This window comes from Falco rusticolus, chromosome Z (genome assembly GCF_015220075.1).
Source record: "Falco rusticolus isolate bFalRus1 chromosome Z, bFalRus1.pri, whole genome shotgun sequence".
NCBI lineage: Eukaryota > Metazoa > Chordata > Aves > Falconiformes > Falconidae > Falco > Falco rusticolus.
In genome coordinates this window covers 61,965,443-61,983,383 of record NC_051210.1, presented here as the reverse complement: position 1 = coordinate 61,983,383, position 17,941 = coordinate 61,965,443, and the positions used below count along the sequence as shown (strand labels likewise).

Genomic DNA, 17,941 nt, shown 5'->3' with positions numbered 1-17,941 from the left:
TGAAAAAGGCAAATTTAAGCACCGTGAATAAAATTTCAGTATGATACCTGGAGTGAGGCCATTTAGAGCACTTAAAACTGTGCATAGACAGGTCACAAAGTAATGAAAATGACTCAGCCATGAAGGAGTGTTTTGTTTATTTTTGCATGCTGCAGAGACCTTGCAGTGATCCTCTTTAAACTGGGCAAGCACTGTGATGATGACAGGTTGGTATTGCAGATTAAAGTATGATTTCAAATTGATGAGCAGAGCTGCCCAGCTTCTATTTTTGGTTGTGCACAGACTCTTCCTCTGCACGGACACAACTTGGTACAATTTGATCACAAACCAGTTCAAGGAACTGACTGGGCTAATAAGAACTCATTTAGGTGGGAAGGAGACATTTTTCAAACAAACTAATTGTCCCAGAATGGTTCATTGGGGAGCTGCTGGTTTCCAGGGCAGGGACTGACTATGTCAGCCAGTCAGCAGAGAAAATGGATGGCAAGCTGCAGCCTGAGCTCTCAGCATCCTGCCTGGCTGGTGTATAGGGGTTTCAAGCTGTTCTCATTTAATTTGCTTCATGTTTGATGCTTCTTGGATTTGATGTACCAGATGAAGTGTGTTTCAACAATAGAGAAGATGAAGTGTGTTTCAACAATAGAGAATTACTTACAGTTGTTTTAGGGCTATTTAAATCTTAAAAAAGCTATTTAACAGATTCGCTGCAGCAAAATAGTACTGGGAGAGCACAAACAATATAGAAGCCTGCTAAAAAGTGTTTGCAAAACTTTTCAAGGCATTTGAAGTACTGCCATTTAAGTGAAATGTCACAAGGATTATTTGCAACCTTTGAGTACTTCATATACAATGTGTAAAAATACCTGATGGGAGGGAATGAAGAGGGAGCCAAATTCTTCTCAGTGGTGCCCACGGGCAGGACAAGAGGCAGTGGCACAAACTGAAACACATGAAATTCCATCTGAACACAAGAAAACACTTCTTCCTGTGAGGGTGGTGACACAACTTGCTCAGAGAGGCCATGGAATCTCCATCTGTGGAAACACTGAAAACCCAGCCAGACACGCTCCTGGGCAACCTGCTGTAACTGACCCTGCTTGGGCAGTGTGGGTTGGACTAGCTGATCTCAAGACATCCCTTTCAACCTAACCCATTCTGTGAAAATACTAAAAAGCTATGTAGTTTTGAGGAAAGGGATCTGTCTTGCTGAAGTGTTAATACAGTGTCATAAGTGTGTAAATAGAGAGTCTCCTGTAAATAGAGAGCTGTAACAGTGGGTGAGATTTATTTAGTATTAACAACTTCAGATAAGAGAAATCTATACGGCCTTACAGGAGATATCTGTATGCTTAGCTTAGCAATGTATTTGAAAAGAGGTACACTAATTTTACTTTGTTTTATTATACATACATTAAGAAAAATATTTGTAATTTCCCAGTGCATAACATACTAAGCAGCTTCTAAATCAACACATTAAGGAAGATGAGTGGTGCCAAACCACTGTAAAGGGTAGTAAGTATTTTTTTTTACTTATTTATTAAGCCTTTTAAAAGTTATGTTGAAGTATGCTGCTATACTTTTTGTATAGCAGCCAAACAAACAAACAAAGCAAAGTTGCTAGCATTCTTTACATATTTCTCTAATGCTGAAACTGGGATGTCTTATTTCCCTCACTAATTTATTTTGGATACTTCATGCAGCTTTCCTTTTGTATAACTGCATTTTATTCTACAAGGACATGTCAAAAAGAAAACATTTATTGGTATATTCAGAAGTTCACGTTCAGCTTGTACAGTTTTGCACCTGAACATAACTGCAACAGAATGTAACATGTCAAAAAAAGCTGAAGGCTAACAGGTCAGTTATCCACCAATTGTGAAGAAAAAATTGTGCTTAACCGAGAACTACAAAGCTGGATGCGATCCACGATGATACTTCCTCTGGCCTGTTGCCTTCACCAAGTCAGCTTTTTTCACTGATTCTCTTGAGACTTGAGTTCCAGTCCAGATAGGTTGCTCATGTGGTGTCCACCATGCATTCCCATCTTTCTTAAAAGATTTTCTTAAAAGCCCTTCTTTGATCAGGATAAAGTCACATCTGGTCAGATGACAGGGTGCCCAGGATACATCTACAACAACAGCTTTTGATCTGATTGCAGCAGCCCACTTCAAGTAACTCTGTCTTTCAAATGCCTCTCATATATGCTCTGTAGCATATAAAACACTTACATAAAAATTAAAAACCACTAGTGAAAAATACACAGCTTGTTCCTTTTACATTTAGGAAAGAAAATGGCCTCTTTCTCCTCAGTAACAGAGGTTTATGGGTGCAGTAGCACTCTTCTCACATAATGAGATAGAAGGATTTGGAGATTTCTGTACTCTGCATGCATTCTGTAGCCTCGTCCCACTTCCATTCTGACATGGTGAAATACAGAAAAATTTTTAGAATAAGACCAGCATATTTTTTTTTGCTTGAAATCTGCTGATGCCTCCCTCTTATATAGAAAAAAGCTACTGCAACCAAAGGGCATTTGGAATTTTTTCTTCTTCCTGGAGCCTGCTCACAAAAAGCTGAGCTTTCTCAAATTTGCCAGAGAAGAAGATTTGATCCTTTCATAAAATATCAATTATTGAAAAGTATGTACAATTGCAATGAACCAGGTAAAGTAATAATACACAAGCCTTTTCATAAGATGTGTGAAGGGCCTTTTCTTTCTTTTATGGTAAGAAGGAATTATGGTAGCAGCTGCTATTATTAGCATTTATCTGGAGCCATGGTGGTTTGAAGGGTCAAAATGGGGGGGGTTGAAGTTTTTCTGTTAGCAGCAGAACACTTCTGTGGTAAGAAAATATGGTTATTATTAAATTTATTTCCATTTCTGTATTGCTATGGATAGGTTATTTTTGGCAGGTTCAAGTTGTAGTCCGCGTAGCTGTTTCCCCAAATTATATCCCAAGAAGCTAATGATTTCTTGAGATTAATAAAATATGTCAACCCTTGAAATCTGTCAGTAGTTATTCTACAAATGTGTTCTTAATTCCTGCTAATCCACCACATTTTAAAAAATATAAAAAATAATTTTTAGACTCCACCTCTCCTTGCATTACTGTTACTGAGTGATCGTGTTAAAAAACAGTATCAACTGAGCAAACATAGCCTGCTTTATTATATACTTAATTTTGCTAGAATTTGACATCATCTTTCCTTAATGCTTTTTTTCAGAGGAACAGAATCATAACAGGATGTGTAAGACTTGTTCTTGCTATATCTGGAAACGCTTGGTTTTATGTGATTTTAAAACAATTTAAAAGATGTTATAATCAGAAAATGGATTACACAGTAGATAAGGCATGTTTATTTTGTAGTAAAAATGTATCCAAATTATTGCTGTATTTACAGCATTGATGTATACATTCTTTCCCACTGTAGATCTGAACAACTCTACTAAATCTTTTTTCCCTATGGAATATTTGAAGTTAAAAGAAAATTTTCAAAAATCAAATTCTGCAAAATGGCCTTTACCAAGCTGCAAGAAAGCCTTCAGAGTTTTTGAAGGTAAGTTTTTTCATTTTTTCCTAAACTTCACTCAGTCTTGAGTATCACATTTGAACATGAACCTCTAGCTCTAACACATGCCGTAGAAAATCAGAGATGGATATTGAAGTAGAGCTGAGTTAAATTCTCCTGGGTGACTCATATAAAGACTATCTGTGTGTATACCTTTTTATTTATTCTTAAATCTTTAATTTTGTGCACACCATTAGGATAATTGTATGTAGCTTCCAGTTTGGAAAAAATTGTGTCTGCATAATGGAATAAAGAAAATTACTGGAAAATGTTTAAGTTGGATCACTGAAATGTAGGATTCACTGTTTACCCATGTTTCCCTGTTTTCAGTCTAGTGACCTTTCTTCACCAGGTTTCATCAATGTTTACCTACATACTTACTTTCTGTAGTGCTGAGTCTTGCTAGCAGATATATTTTTTCTGTTTCTAAGAACAAAATAGATTCTAAAAGTATATGGAAAAAATAAAACAGAACATCCTTTTTATATTCCTTTTGTGAGTCTCCACAGACCTTTCTACAAGTAAAAGTTGATAAATTCTGGTACTCCACTTCTAAAACTGTGTCATGCAAAGTCATGATTTGACACTGAAATGCTCCTACCTATGAAAAATTAGCAACTTGAGATGTTTGAGGTATTAATTAATTAATTGATTAGTTAATTAATATTGATCATCTTTGGTATTATTCAGAGGGGAAGCTGTTGGCAGGAAAAACAATGAGTATTTCTTTTCTCTATCAGCCACTAATGTAGTGTTATTGATGCAGAGCTTATTGGTCTGCTGTAATACATTACCGTATGTATATGACATAGTTCATACATGTTCCATAGTGTCATATGAATTGTGTCTTTTGTAAGTATGAAAAACTACCACGCTGAGCTTTGTACAAACATAAATAATTAAAAATAAAAGGAAGATCTGGAGAGGTCATACAGCTTCAGTATCGTGCTGCCTGAAAACTGGGAATGTCATTCCACAAATGTAATTCAGAATGCTGGATTTACATGTCTCCAAAGGATAGCCTAAAAGTCCCACACCATGTGGGAGCACGATTTGATCTAATTAATAGGTGACCAAACCACATAGCTGTCTGAAACTTTGTCTTTGCCTTCTTAAATACAAGTGTCACTGCCCTGTCTCTCTCTTCTGAATTTTTATTTGACTAAAAGCTCCTGCACGGTTTGTGTCAGTTCAAAATGCAAGTGTATAGTATTTTCTTCCTGGATGGTATTTTTGGGCTTACATCTAAGTTTTGCTTGGCAACATCTAAAGTTCCATATTTGATTTTCCTAGCTTTGTTTATGTTCCGTGCCTCAGGAGGCTCCCAGGGACTTCACAGGTGTAGAAGACTGAGCATACTGGCAGCAGCAGCCTTCTTACACTATAATAGATGCCTTCACAAATGCAAAACAATATCGCTGAGAGTGTACAGGAAAAGATGGTACTTAGATTAATTTTTGTTTAATTAGGAAGATAACAGCCTAATAACATTTTAGAATTGCAGGAAGCAAAGTGCAAAGATTAGGAAGAACAGAGTAAATACATGAGTAGAGTGACTGGAGTGAAAAAGGATATGATTACAGTGCTTAGAAAGCAATGAAAACATGCAGCTTTGAACATGAGAATAACTGGCCCTTTGCAAGACAATACTGCATTGTCAAGGAAGAAATTCTGTGGCCCTGTTAGAAATGTATATGCTTCGTTGTCTAGTTCATGTCCAGCAGATTCAGTGGTCACTGAGAGTCTAGTAGCTCTTTTCAAACTTCATATGATTCCAGTTTTCCATATGACAAAACTTCTTGCACAATATTAATACTCTGGACATAAAAACATTGAATTTTCAACAGTAAACTACTCATTAGAGATGCTAGGTCTGATTTTATCAGACCTCAGAATTAGATTGGGATGCAAGGAGAGAAAGATGGCTGTTGAAAAGCCTAGATTATGTAGTTGATTTATAAGTTTGAACTAATTTAGACTTTCTGAATGTTGTAGGACTGCTAGATAAAATGAAACATTTTCTCTTTTTCCTTTTTTGCCTGAAGTGATTCACTGAGCCAGATTTGGTAATTAATATCTGAGTTTTCTTTCATATGAGATATTCATGAGGAACGTAAAACTATCTTCTCACTAAAAACAATGCCAAACTTTTGTAGCTTTTGAGGTTTTGTACAAAAAGTAAGAGACTGCAGCACTGTAGCACTTTTGTGCTTCAGGGCAGATGCAAGTTGCTCCAGAATAGCTTGTCCTTATAATGCATTGCATTTTCTTCCAATTATAATTATTAACAGAATTCCCATTTGTTTCATAAATATTGCATAGGGCATTGCTTTCTATATGGTATGCTCTATTTGGTCAAGGATAGGTTAATGGCAAAACGCTACTCAAGAATGAAAGCCGATCTTCTCTTACCATTCAGATTTGTAATATATATGAAAGTTAAGAAGCTAGGTTTAAATATTCCTCTAAAATGAGAAATGAGCTAAACAAAGATATTACTTTTGTTACTGTTTTCAGTGTTGGTAACTTTTAAAAAATGTAATTGCACAATAGAAATAGCATCTCAAATAATGATTTCCCTAAATAGACTTAAAAATAATTAAATAGTGTAGTTTGAGTAGGACAGTTAAATAGCAAATGTGCTCAATTGGATCCTGTTACCATATATTTATAGTTTAATAACTTCGTAAGTGTAGCCTTTGCATGCCATTAAATGGGAGTTGCATTCTTTAACCGCAGTCACAAAAAGTTCACAAATTAAGGGTAAGTCTCCAAAAGTAATTTGAGACCAAAAATGTGGACTAAAAGAAGTGATACAGATAATTTAAATTGAAAATAACGATACTTAATTTGAGTGACTGTGGTGTAGTCAAGTGCAGGAATTATAAAAAATCAGACTGTGACATTTAGTGCACTGGTCCTAAAAGGATTATTTGAAAAGCGTTTGCATAAATCTGAGACAGAAGTACATTGAAGAGACCAGATAGAGTAATCAAGATAGTGATGGTAATGTAAAAGGGTGCTGACTGACTGCTTATAGAGAAAGGTTGTAGCTACACCTGAAGATAAGTACATAGCTGGGCATTCAGAATGGAGGGGAGGGGGGTGATGAAACCTCTGAGTTACAGCCCTTGGTGACTATTTCAAGATATAATTATTCCCAGGCTAATAGGAAATCCTTCCAACTGTTTTTATGCTAACTTTATTATTTAAAATATGATGAGTAAATTGGAAGTGGAAAAGCCTATTTAGAAATAGAGTAATTCTTTTTATCTGTTTTTTTTTAAAAAAAAAGCTTAATCTAGAAAACATTCCCCCAGTGCTGCATCCAGTGAAATCTGTGCTGGTTCTTTACTGATCTCATCTGTTTAGTGACTTAATAAAAAGCTATTGACTTCTGCATCAGTCAAGGATTACAAGAAACTGTTTTCAATGCCTGCTAATACTAGTGGCAATTCCCACCACCTCAGTGGGTCACATCTGCCATGTCCTTTTAGGTAATCATTCTCTAGAGAAAAGGGTGTGCAATCTCCTACCTATTTTTTTAAAAAAAGAAATGTTATGAAAGCTTTTAGTAATATCTGTCGATACATTTTTGTATCTCTGTCTTTGAAATCAGGGTGTAACACTTTAAAATCTGCTTTCCTGATTCCATATTCTTGTTACCATGATTTCAGTTAGATAGGCAAAGGAAGGAAGTTAGTAGCTGTCAAAATTTACTATGAAAAATTACCTCAATTAGGTTTTAATATCATACTTTTCTGTTTAAAAAAGAAGAAAAAAAGTAATGCTGTTTTTCAAGTTTCTGATGTGGTGATCTGCTGAGAAGAGAAACAAGATAGGTGTTAACTGAAAATAGAAGGTGCAGCAATGATATTAGCTAGAAAGAGTAATAAGTCTCTCAGAATAATCTTTATATTGAGCTAATTTTTCCAAGTCTTACTATTCCATCCTTCCTCATTGCACTTCCCCCCCCCTCCCCCCCCCCAGTTAATTTCCTTATTTCTTTGTTTTAAGTTGTTTGTTCCTTTGTTGTACTACTCATGACTGCAGTAGTGGAACCATGCAATGCTGCTTCACCAAAAGGCTTTCCTTTTTAAGCCAGGATCCATCTGATTCTTCAGTATTGCTTGTGGAATCACAAAAAGCTAATTTGCACACATACATTTCTCTCAAGATGCATTTACAGTCTATAGTCTTCACAGTAAGTGAATTTCTGCCTCAAGGAGACACATGTTACTGGGAGGTGTTGTCTTTGAGCATCTGTTATGCCTATAGTACACTAAGACGGAAAACACAGAATCCAAGCACTGCTGGTTGAGTTTGTCTTAGGTCAGCTGGACTGATGGCAACTTTTTCATTTTACTGATTTGTCAGAACTTGGACTCTAACATTTGCACCCATTTTCTTTGCCCCTAAGTCCTTACATCACTGGTAAGAAACACAAGACTGGTTTCTTGGTTCCAAGGTCCCACTTGGGTCCCATGGCGAGTAGCCTTCAAGCCTTCATTTTTCCACCTCACCAAGCAGAAGTGAATCTGAAAGATAAAATAATATAGAAGGGGAACTTCAAGGTACAAAGGTCGGTGCTACAGATATGTCTTAAGCTTCAGCGTGCTAGCCCTGCCACTTTCTGTCCCTGCTGTTTTGCCAACAGTGTTAGTACAAAGCATTGTGTAGTTATCAATAGCCGCCTTTATCTTTTAATCTGTTTTGCAGAGGCTGTTCTTTAGAGACTTCTTCAGAGCCACAGTCCCATTGGAAAAGATATTTCATAGCATTTTCCCAGTCCTAAAAACTGCATCCAGAGCTAGCCTGTGTAGGGGAGTGATATACCTCTCAGAAATCATGGCCACTCAGTTGTTTCTATTGGTTCATCAGTGCATTGAAGGGAATTAAATTCTAGGTAATCTGTATGTGTCATCAGGATTGCTTGTTTCCATTTAACCATGATACTATAAGAGTGCTGTACTAGGAATATTGATAGCTATAATTATGCAACACCAAGGATTGTGATAGAATAACCATGGTCAACAAGCACATTGAAGCTTTTCCCTGTGTATTTCTTGATATGTCCCTGAATGAATGTTAGATTGGCATATTTACTTCTGCTTGGTGAACAAAGTGTTCACACTGGCCAGTAAGACAAACCAAAATCATTTTAGACCTCTAAGGCAGCCATGGTCCCACAGCTTCACTGGAGGGACACAAATGAACTTGTAGGGCAGTTAGAGGTATTGCATCTTTCACCCTGCAGACTGCAAATTCCAAAAGTCTTTTAAGAACGTTTTTTTTCTGAAGATGCTTGAAAAACAGCTGTGTTAAGGATAAGAGGGAACATCCTCTCATCCATTAATAGCTGTTTGAAAGATACAAACAAAGGATGGAAATAAATAATTCATTTTTTCTCACCGGAGGGACATTAGCAGTCTGGTCCATATGGGTATATGGTACAGTTTGTACTATCCAGCATATTTGTCACAGAAATGTAGGTGATAACATTTGCTTACAGTACTGAAATATTGGGGATATAAAAATGAAAGCAAAGAGCAAGCAGTGACAGAAGACTGTCATGGTGCTGAGTGATCCTCAGCAATGTTTAAATCATTCTCCTTTCATCACAGAAGGAGGTAGTAAACTGGAAGGGTGCAAAGAAGATAAATAAAATCATCAGTTTTAAATTACTTCCTGATGAGGAATGTGTAAACAGACTAGGACGCTTCAGCCAAAACAGGAAATGACTAAAGAAGGAGGATGATAGAGGTAATTAAAATCATGGGAGGCATGACAGAAGTGAATGGGCTGCTGTTATTCGCTGTCTCATAATGTCCTGCTAAAGGACATTAAATAAAATTATAATTACCCCAGAGCATGGTTTCAAATAATGGCAGATTTTTGGAAGAAAAATGGAGTAAAGTGTATTTAACTCAAAGATAACACGTTTGCCTGTAGAGATCCATGAACTGCAAGTCCTGGGACCTGAGAGAATACCACGAAAATACTGCAATATGCTTGCCCTTTTCTTAAGTTCTTTCCTTGCCATTCACGAATTCCTCATTGTTTGGCTTTGTCAGTGGAGGAATGATATGGTAGGAAGAAGACCTTCAGCCTACTCTTAGTATCCCTGTTCTTATGAGATATCCTACAATTTGATGACAATCAAATAAGATTGTATAAATATTTATTATTTGACCTCTATAAAGACAATGGAGAGCAATATGTAATCCAAGTTAAACCAGCCTAGGTAAACTTTGAATTAGTAGCTTTTTGAAGTGGTTCGTCACAGAATCTGTTTAAAGCATAATATATCTCTTGGTCTTAAATTTTGTGTTTTCTGTAAGATCCTGCTGAAACTAGCTCAGGTTATGACAGGTCTCTGTGAACAAGTGGAAGCAAAAATGCCTTCCATCTTCATCACTGGCAGGAATTAGCATGTATCTTCCTGTGCATTTTGGTGAAAGTCGGGAATGATCCTTGCCAGCTACGCCAAACAGAATAGCAGAAAGATTGCGGCCACTGAGTAATGACCAGCAAAATTGGTTATATTCCTAATGGGCTGTGAACTGATTATGTTTAGTAAAGACTGTGTCAGACATGCTTCCCCAGCACACTCCCCCAGTCCTCTTGGCAAAATGCGCTGCATAGGAGAGCAGTTTGTACTGAAGTAGCCCGCTAAGAGTCTCAACTCAGCTGTTGTAAACATATCTTGCCTTGAAAGTTAAGTTTGCCTGGTATTCAATCTTTTGGTTTGATGCCTCATAGAAATCCCATTTACTGTAAGAAAACAAAGAATTTTTGGCTGGGAATAGATTGTAGAGATACCATTGGCTTCATCACTATCAATGAGTTAATAGAGAAGAAAGTAGGATGAACATGTACATTGTCTCTGCTACCTAACATGCCTGTGATTTCTGTTTTGTACATCTGTACCAGTGACACAGATAGATCCACACCATTCCAAAATCTGGACATGAGCATGGGTTAAGTTTGATCCTAGATCACTTACTGGGTAGAAAACTCCTAAGATTTCTGAAGGAATGTGTACTTGCGTAGCATAATTATAAAAAGTGAGGCAACATTTTTGGGGCAAGGCAAAGTTTTGGAGACCCCTAAAAGTGAAAACAAAACTTTAAATTTTGATTTGGTGAAGGACAAAAGAATCATGAGAGAACTTAAGGTGACATGTGAGAATAATAAGAAAGAAAAGGTGATTGTAGTTTTCAGAGCCAGATTAAGCATACCTTCTCAAAGAAGCAAGAGATGAGCAAACAGCAGACTAAGGTGAGGAGACTTTTGATTAATATCTTAGCTGAATAGATAAAGATGGATGTTTGAAATGGTGTCAGAAAAAGTCAGAGATAACCATTACAGTTTTAATGAGGGATTAAAGGATTTTTTTAACAGTTCATAAATATATTTTTTAGATTTTAAATAGCTTACTTCTTGAGAACTCTTCAAGTAACTTTCCTTGGTGCATTTTTTTTTAACATATATGAGTGCTTTTCAGCAGCTTCCAAAAAACTGTTTAAGTATTGTCAGCACCAGAAAACTTTCTGTTCAGAAAAACTGTGCCAGCTTTCTCAAGATGTGTTCTTGTGCTTTGTGTTTTTCATTCTCTGGAGGATTTAATATATATTTTGTTTGCTCAGATGGGAAGTAGGAATTTTGGGGGTTGACATTAGCTAAAGATGAATATGAATTTGTTCAAAGACAGTAGTATGGGTCCAAGATAGGTCATTCACCCGTTTTTCTGGAGCAATTAAGGGAGGCATGTTGTCAGACAGCTAGATCTGCAAATAAACTTAAATGCTTTGTGTAGATATACATGGCCTTGTCTTACAGAGGGGTGTGGTGAGGCACTGGCATGCCTACCTCGTGTATTCCCTCTGACCTTGGCTGTCAGACTGACCCTGTCTTAAGACAAGTAGAGCCAATTCATTAATTTATTTTAACGAAAGTATTTGCATTACTGTTCTTACAGTGTTCCAGTAAAGTTGGCTTAAAACATCAAAGTCTTAAGCACTGAAAGAACTGTGGACAGCAACGTGTAACAAAACTTTGCAAAGTTTTTGTTAAATGACTTTAACAAAATGTAGCAATTGTGCAAGTCAAGAAATAAGCATCTAAAGACAATTAAGCAGTATGCCAAGTAGCATTCACACTAGAGGCAAGCATCAGTATGAAATCCTTTCTAATGTTATTTTATACTTACTCACTCATCTGGAGCTACCTTTAAGCCTATCTATGAATATCAATAGCATATTTTATGTATTTTATACAGTAGCAGTCCTAACAACCGGAGCCTAAAGGGTTGTAAGTAATTAGAGAGGAGTTCTGGGGAAGAATGAACCTAGAGGGAGGTGATGCCATTATAGTAATATGACATAAAAGGTTAAAGGCTGTTATGATGATAATTTAGCAAGGGTTGCTGACAGCTGAAATATAGTATGTGATCAGCTGGGGAGATGACAAATGTAAAGAAAACATAAACTTGTAACATGATTTTTAGAAATGTTCAGTGATAAAAAGTAGGAACAACAGAAGAGAGTGCTGATAATGAATAGAGTTCAAGACCATGATGAGTAAAAGATTTAGTAAAGAGAGAGTGGAAGAGAAATAGAAAATATATTAAAAATTAATAAGAAAGTTCATAGAGTCAGAATATTTTGCATACTTTTAAAAATTAATTTTTTATATAGGTTATTGGTGCACATACCATGGAAAGTTAAATACATCATGTTGCTGTTTGAAATTCCCTGCTTTTCATTGTCTGCACTGTCATGGCAAGGAGTGAAGCTGTCCACAAGTTAAATTCACTGTTAAGATACAGTTTTTCTACATGCAAATGTGAACAAAACTGATTACAAATCCCTACTTCAAGACAAATGTATGAAAATTACCATAACTATATGTCATCAATATACATGTAGAAAACCTACCTTTAAAATTAAAAGAAGACATTTGATGGTTTTGAATGTGTGCAGACTGTGAATTTAGATCCATGACATGCTCTCATAGGGAGACCATGCAACTTCATTTCTTGCTGTCAGTCATCAAGACTATATGGACTGCAGTCAGAACAGGTGTGGTGAAGGGGAGGGCGGTTAAAGAAGCCAGTTTTCTTTCAAATATATATTTGATAGTCAATATAATTCATTGAAATTCAAATAAATTTCATTTATTCACAGAGCTAGTTTGCACCCTGAAAAAGAAGGACGTGAATTCCAATTACTGTATATTATTTTTATTTCATGACCAGTAATTGAATTCTGAAATAAAGTGGTTTGAAAGTATGAGAGTAGATTTTGCTATAAATATTTTTTAAAAACTGTTGTATGATGTCCTGCCTGTTTGGTACTTAGTATGTTATGGTTTAGGGAAAGAAAGAAAAAGCAAAGAAATAATTCACTCAGTTACTTTAAAAAAAAATCTGCTTGCAGACTGGCTATCAAAATTCCTTCATGGCTTCCACAGTCAAATGACTTTTATATTGTGAAATGTGAGATTAATTACTCCTGTTCTAGTATGCATCCCAGCACTTAAACTAGCCAATTAGCTTCTTTTTATGAGTATTGATATTTATAGAACAATCACATATGTTTGGACAGAGTATGTTTTCTAAGTTCATTCTGCCCTCCCATGGTCCTCTTGCTTCTTGATTCATTTATTTCCAGGGAAATAAACAGCCCAAAATCAAACCCACAAGTTGTTCTAGTTTTGCTTTGAATTTATGAGAGAGGCTGGGCACAGTAGTTTTTAAATATTTCTCATAAAGTCGGTAAATAGATTTCATATTTAATAAATAAGCAACAATGCTAGCTATGCAAAATAATGTACAATGTGTATGTGTGCATTGATTTATGGATTTTGACATTCATTTTTAAATCTTTCTCTTGTTTTCTCTTTCAGTAACGTGATTCTTTGATATATTAGCTAGCTTTATGGTTTGTGTTTTAATCAGTAAAAGCTGAATTATTAGCCTACAAAATAGCAAGAGGTAACTGCTTTCACACATTTTTATTTGGTTATTTACTTAATATTCAGAATGTTATTGTTAATTTATGGTAGCAGCACTATATTTATGTTTCAGAATTCAAACAAATGGTGGGAACATGCAAAAAACTTCATTTAGAAGTAGTTCTTCCTGAAATACAATGAGCTGTATTTTCATGGAAAAAAATCTCATTTCCTGTACAGACTAAAACCGTCAGATCTTTTTGTCAAGTGTAAATATTTGTAATTTTGAATGAATAAAATTCACAGTATTTCACAGAGGAAAAAGGCTTGAATGAGAAATTGTCTCCTTTCTGTCCTGAAGGCCTTAAAGGTGATAATTGCAGTGATTAACAATAAATTGTCCAAAGAAATGCTGAATTCAAGTACAGCTTTTATGTACTGATGTGTAGTATATAACCTTAAATCTTGGGTTTATTTTGATTACATACCTCTGTGGAAAAAGTCAGAGAATCCTACAGAAAAGAGGAATAGATGATCATATTTAGAATCTTGAAAAAAATATGGAAAGTTAGAGCAATATGAAATAAATATTTGTCAAAACTGTAACTGCTACAAGAACTTCTATGGATTATTTTGGGTTGGTTTTGGTTTTTTTTTCTTTTAATTGCTAAGTGATTTCTGGTTCATTTGTGTATTTTCACTTCCCAGATCCATGTAGGATTTATTAGTTTTTAAGAGAGTAGAGGTGATTCTTAGAAATAAGTGCCAATAGTTATGTTGATACTGATGGGTGAGAAGCAGCGTTTGCCTGGTAGTTGATTCTGTAGGGCTGTGGCTTTTATAAGGTTTTTGCTTCAACAGATGAAATAAATGTATGCCAGTTAGTGGCACTACCACGTTTTGGGATTTCCGCATAGTTTAGTCTGTAGCGTGATGTTCTTTTTCTTATGTCAAATGCCTTATGGAAGTCACAAAACAAAAAGTAATTTGTAACGGGAGTGAACAGTGGTTCCTAACCACTGTTATAAAAAGGAGTGCCCCTTATGCAATCAGATCTTGTGTCCTATATGAAAGGCTTCAGGACATGGCTTTTTCAGATTTTCACAGTAATCAGTTGCTTTTCTAGACCCTTTGCAAGCAACATTCTTCGGCATCTTGAAAAGCAATTACTGTGTGTCCCCTGCTAAATTGCCTGCATGCTGCTAATTTGTTCAGGTGCAGAAGAACTGTATTGTATGCACAGTGAGTTCAATAAATAGCACTTTATGCACGTGCAAATAACTTAACAGCTTAAACAGAATTTACCTCTTGGGACTGTCGCAGATTTCAACATTTAAACCAAAAGCCCTGCAGAAGTCCTACAGCTAGCAAGACAGTCATCACAGTGAATATAAAAATGGTTTCAGATAAGGATTACGTCCGGTCTCAGTACATTTTACATCCAGGTTTTCTAAAGCCTAACTGCTAGCAGAAAGGAGGACTTGGATTTTGGGGTTAGAAAAGGAATGCAGAGATGTTTAGACCATCATGTAAATTTAGTCACACATGGGTATAAGGTGCTGACAGCTCATGAGAGCCCACAGATGAAATCAGAAGGGCAAAAGCAGAGAAGTGTTCAAAGAGAGCAGAGAGGAAATGAGAGGAAGGTAGGAGTAGGATAGCGAGGGAGGTTTGGGAAGATGATTGGACTTGACAGCGAGAAAGGCCTTGAAAGGTGGTGGAAGAAGTTTTAACGTAGGAAAGCTGGAGATTCTGGTGTGCATCCTGGGACAAGAGGAGTTTGGAATTTGAGGGCTCTCTCTAGAAAAGAAAGAGATTTTGACTTCTGATAAAATCAGTGTGTGGAGCTGAAATATCTGAGATGGGAGGATAGGGAGGTTCAAGCTTTTCATGCAGGAGGAGGAGAAAAGATAAAACTTTGGATATGACAGGATGTTAGTTGGGTTGAATGGCCTTGCTTTGGGAATTTGAGTTTGCCGGAGAGATTGAGACTGAGTTGGAGCTTGGGTGGGACACAAGATCTGAAGTCAATAGTATGTGCTGGCAGGCATTCACACAGGGTAAGTGCCTCATAAACTTCTCTAGTACTATACGCTTTTTGCTTTGTTGGAAATACAGGTCTCATAGCTCATTTTAAATAGCAAATCTTGCAATCTAGCTATTATATTAGCATAACTAGAATGTGATGTGCATGTTGTGCATATGGGAGAAGGCTGGTGTTTATGCAAGAAGTTTGGGATGATACCTTGTTTGTGAAAGCAGTGTAGAAACACTCTGTCCTTGAAAAAAGTACAGAATGCTGGGAAATTCTGGCCCATTTCTCCACACTATCATCAGGTCTGCATATGACAAGAAATTGCAGGACCAGTTGGTAGATTCAGTGGTGGGGCTGCCATTCAGAGAGACCAAGACAGGCTGGAGAAATGGGCTGAAACACTAAAGCAGGTGCTCCAGCAGATTAAGTCCCTTATTAATCATACTAAATTATTCAATTCACTGATGATAGTAAATAAGGACTCAATATCTAACAGTTCTCTTGGTCAGTGACCTCGAGGAGGGAACAGAATGCACTCATATGAGGTCTGCAGAGGGCAATAAATTGATGGACAAGTTGATAGACTCAGCAGCAGGGCTGCTGTTCAGAGAGACCTAGACAAACTGCAGAAATGTGCTGAAAAGAACCTTGTGAAATTCAACAAGGACAAATGCTGAGTCTTGCACCTGGGAAGGAAGAGCCCCTGGCTGTGAGACAGGTTAGGCACTGAAAGCCTGGGGAGCAGCTCTCTGTAAAGGACCTGGGGGTCCTGATGGAGAGCAAGCTGCTTATGAGCTGGCAGTGTGCCCTGGCAGCAAAGAAGGCCAACAGCATCCTGGGCTTTATGAACAGGAGCGTGATGTATGAACAGCAGTAAATGAGGGAAGTTTGTCTCCCCCGCTACTCAGCAGACCACATCTGAAATAACTGCAATTTTGCCCCACCTCAATACAGGAAAGAAGGCAGTAAATTGGAGCAGGTTTAGCAGAGGGACATTAGGATGCTCAGGCACCTGGAGCACTTGACCTGTGAGGAGAGGCTGAGGGAACTGGCTTGTTCAGTCTGGAGGAGGGTAGGCTTTGGAGAGGATCACCAGGCAGCCTTTACCATACCTATAAGGAGACCACCAAGAGGACAGACCAGCTGTTCACAGTGGTGCGTGGCAGGAGGATGAGCAATAACAGGCATGAGAGGTTCAGACTGCAAGTAAGAAAAACACTTTCACTGTGTGGGGACAGACAAGTGGTGGAGCAGTTGCCCACAGAGGCTGTGCAATCTCCATAATACATAATATTCACTATGATGAGCTGTAAATTAGCTATTGTCACTTAAGAAAAGAGATGTGGGCAATACTTTGATTAGTTTTCTGAACACATTCAATGCACAGCCATCACCAGAAGGTAAGCAGGAATGATTAGGATCATAATAAAATGGAAAACGTTATGTCATTATCTAGATTTGTGGTGATCCCATATCTCCAGTTTTGCGTATAATTTTAGATGACATCATCACAAAGAAGGGTAAGTCAGGATGAAGCATAATGTGGAAGGGAAGATCAGAAGTATGGAAGCTTTTCCATACAAAGGGAATTTACAAGTTTTTTGTTTGTAAAGGATATAACAGAAGACAGATACAAGAGGTCTGTAAAATTATGAATGTCATAAAGATGTTTTAGGAAAGATTGTTTGCCGTATCTCAGAGGTATTCTTGCATTAGCAGTTATATCAGCCACAATAGATAGAGCACAACAATTGGTGCTAAGGGTCAGGTGTCCACATTTGCATTTTAGGGAACGGAGCAACTTACTTCCAATAACAGGGCTGAGTGCCAGTTTGTGGTTCAGGCATATTACTGGAACACATCAGATTCTTGGAGCTCATCTTCTGGTTTAGTTTCGCCTGAAAGGAAATTGATTTATTTGCTTTAGAACAGCTCCACGGGGGACATGAAGAGCAGTAAGTGGAGGGCATATGAGATCTGGTTCAAAAGTACGCAGAGACACATATAAGGAAAGAAAATCCTATCCGTGCTGTTTTAATGCATTGTTCTGATTACAGCTTCCATAGCATTGGGGTCCTAAGCTACTGGTTGCTGCAGGGGCATATATAGGAAGATGTCAGTCTGCACTTGCCTTTTTTCTTACACGCTTTCTGTAGCTTTATCTGCTGCAGCTCATAATCAGAAGAGACTGCATCAAAATGACCTTGGTACATCTGATTACCTAAGAACACTTGTTCTTAGGTAAGCTAATTTTACAAGAGCACTTCTAATGTACACGGTTATTATAGCTAGCATATTATTCATTTGGGCGCATTTTTAGAGTACAGATTTTTCATCTTCTGTCTTATATTATTTAGTCATAGCAAAATGAGGTCAGTC

At 37.1% G+C, this 17,941-nt stretch overlaps 1 protein-coding gene across 2 annotated transcripts in view; it reads left to right on the top strand.

Annotated features, from left to right (window-relative positions):
- Positions 1–17,941, top strand: part of RNF180 (ring finger protein 180) — a 72,655-nt gene that overhangs the window by 47,625 nt on the left and 7,089 nt on the right. For both annotated transcript variants that reach the window (XM_037374112.1, XM_037374111.1), the window contains exon 5: positions 3,433–3,558. In XM_037374112.1, the coding sequence (XP_037230009.1) occupies positions 3,433–3,558 (126 nt within the window). The remainder of the gene's footprint in view (positions 1–3,432; positions 3,559–17,941) is intronic.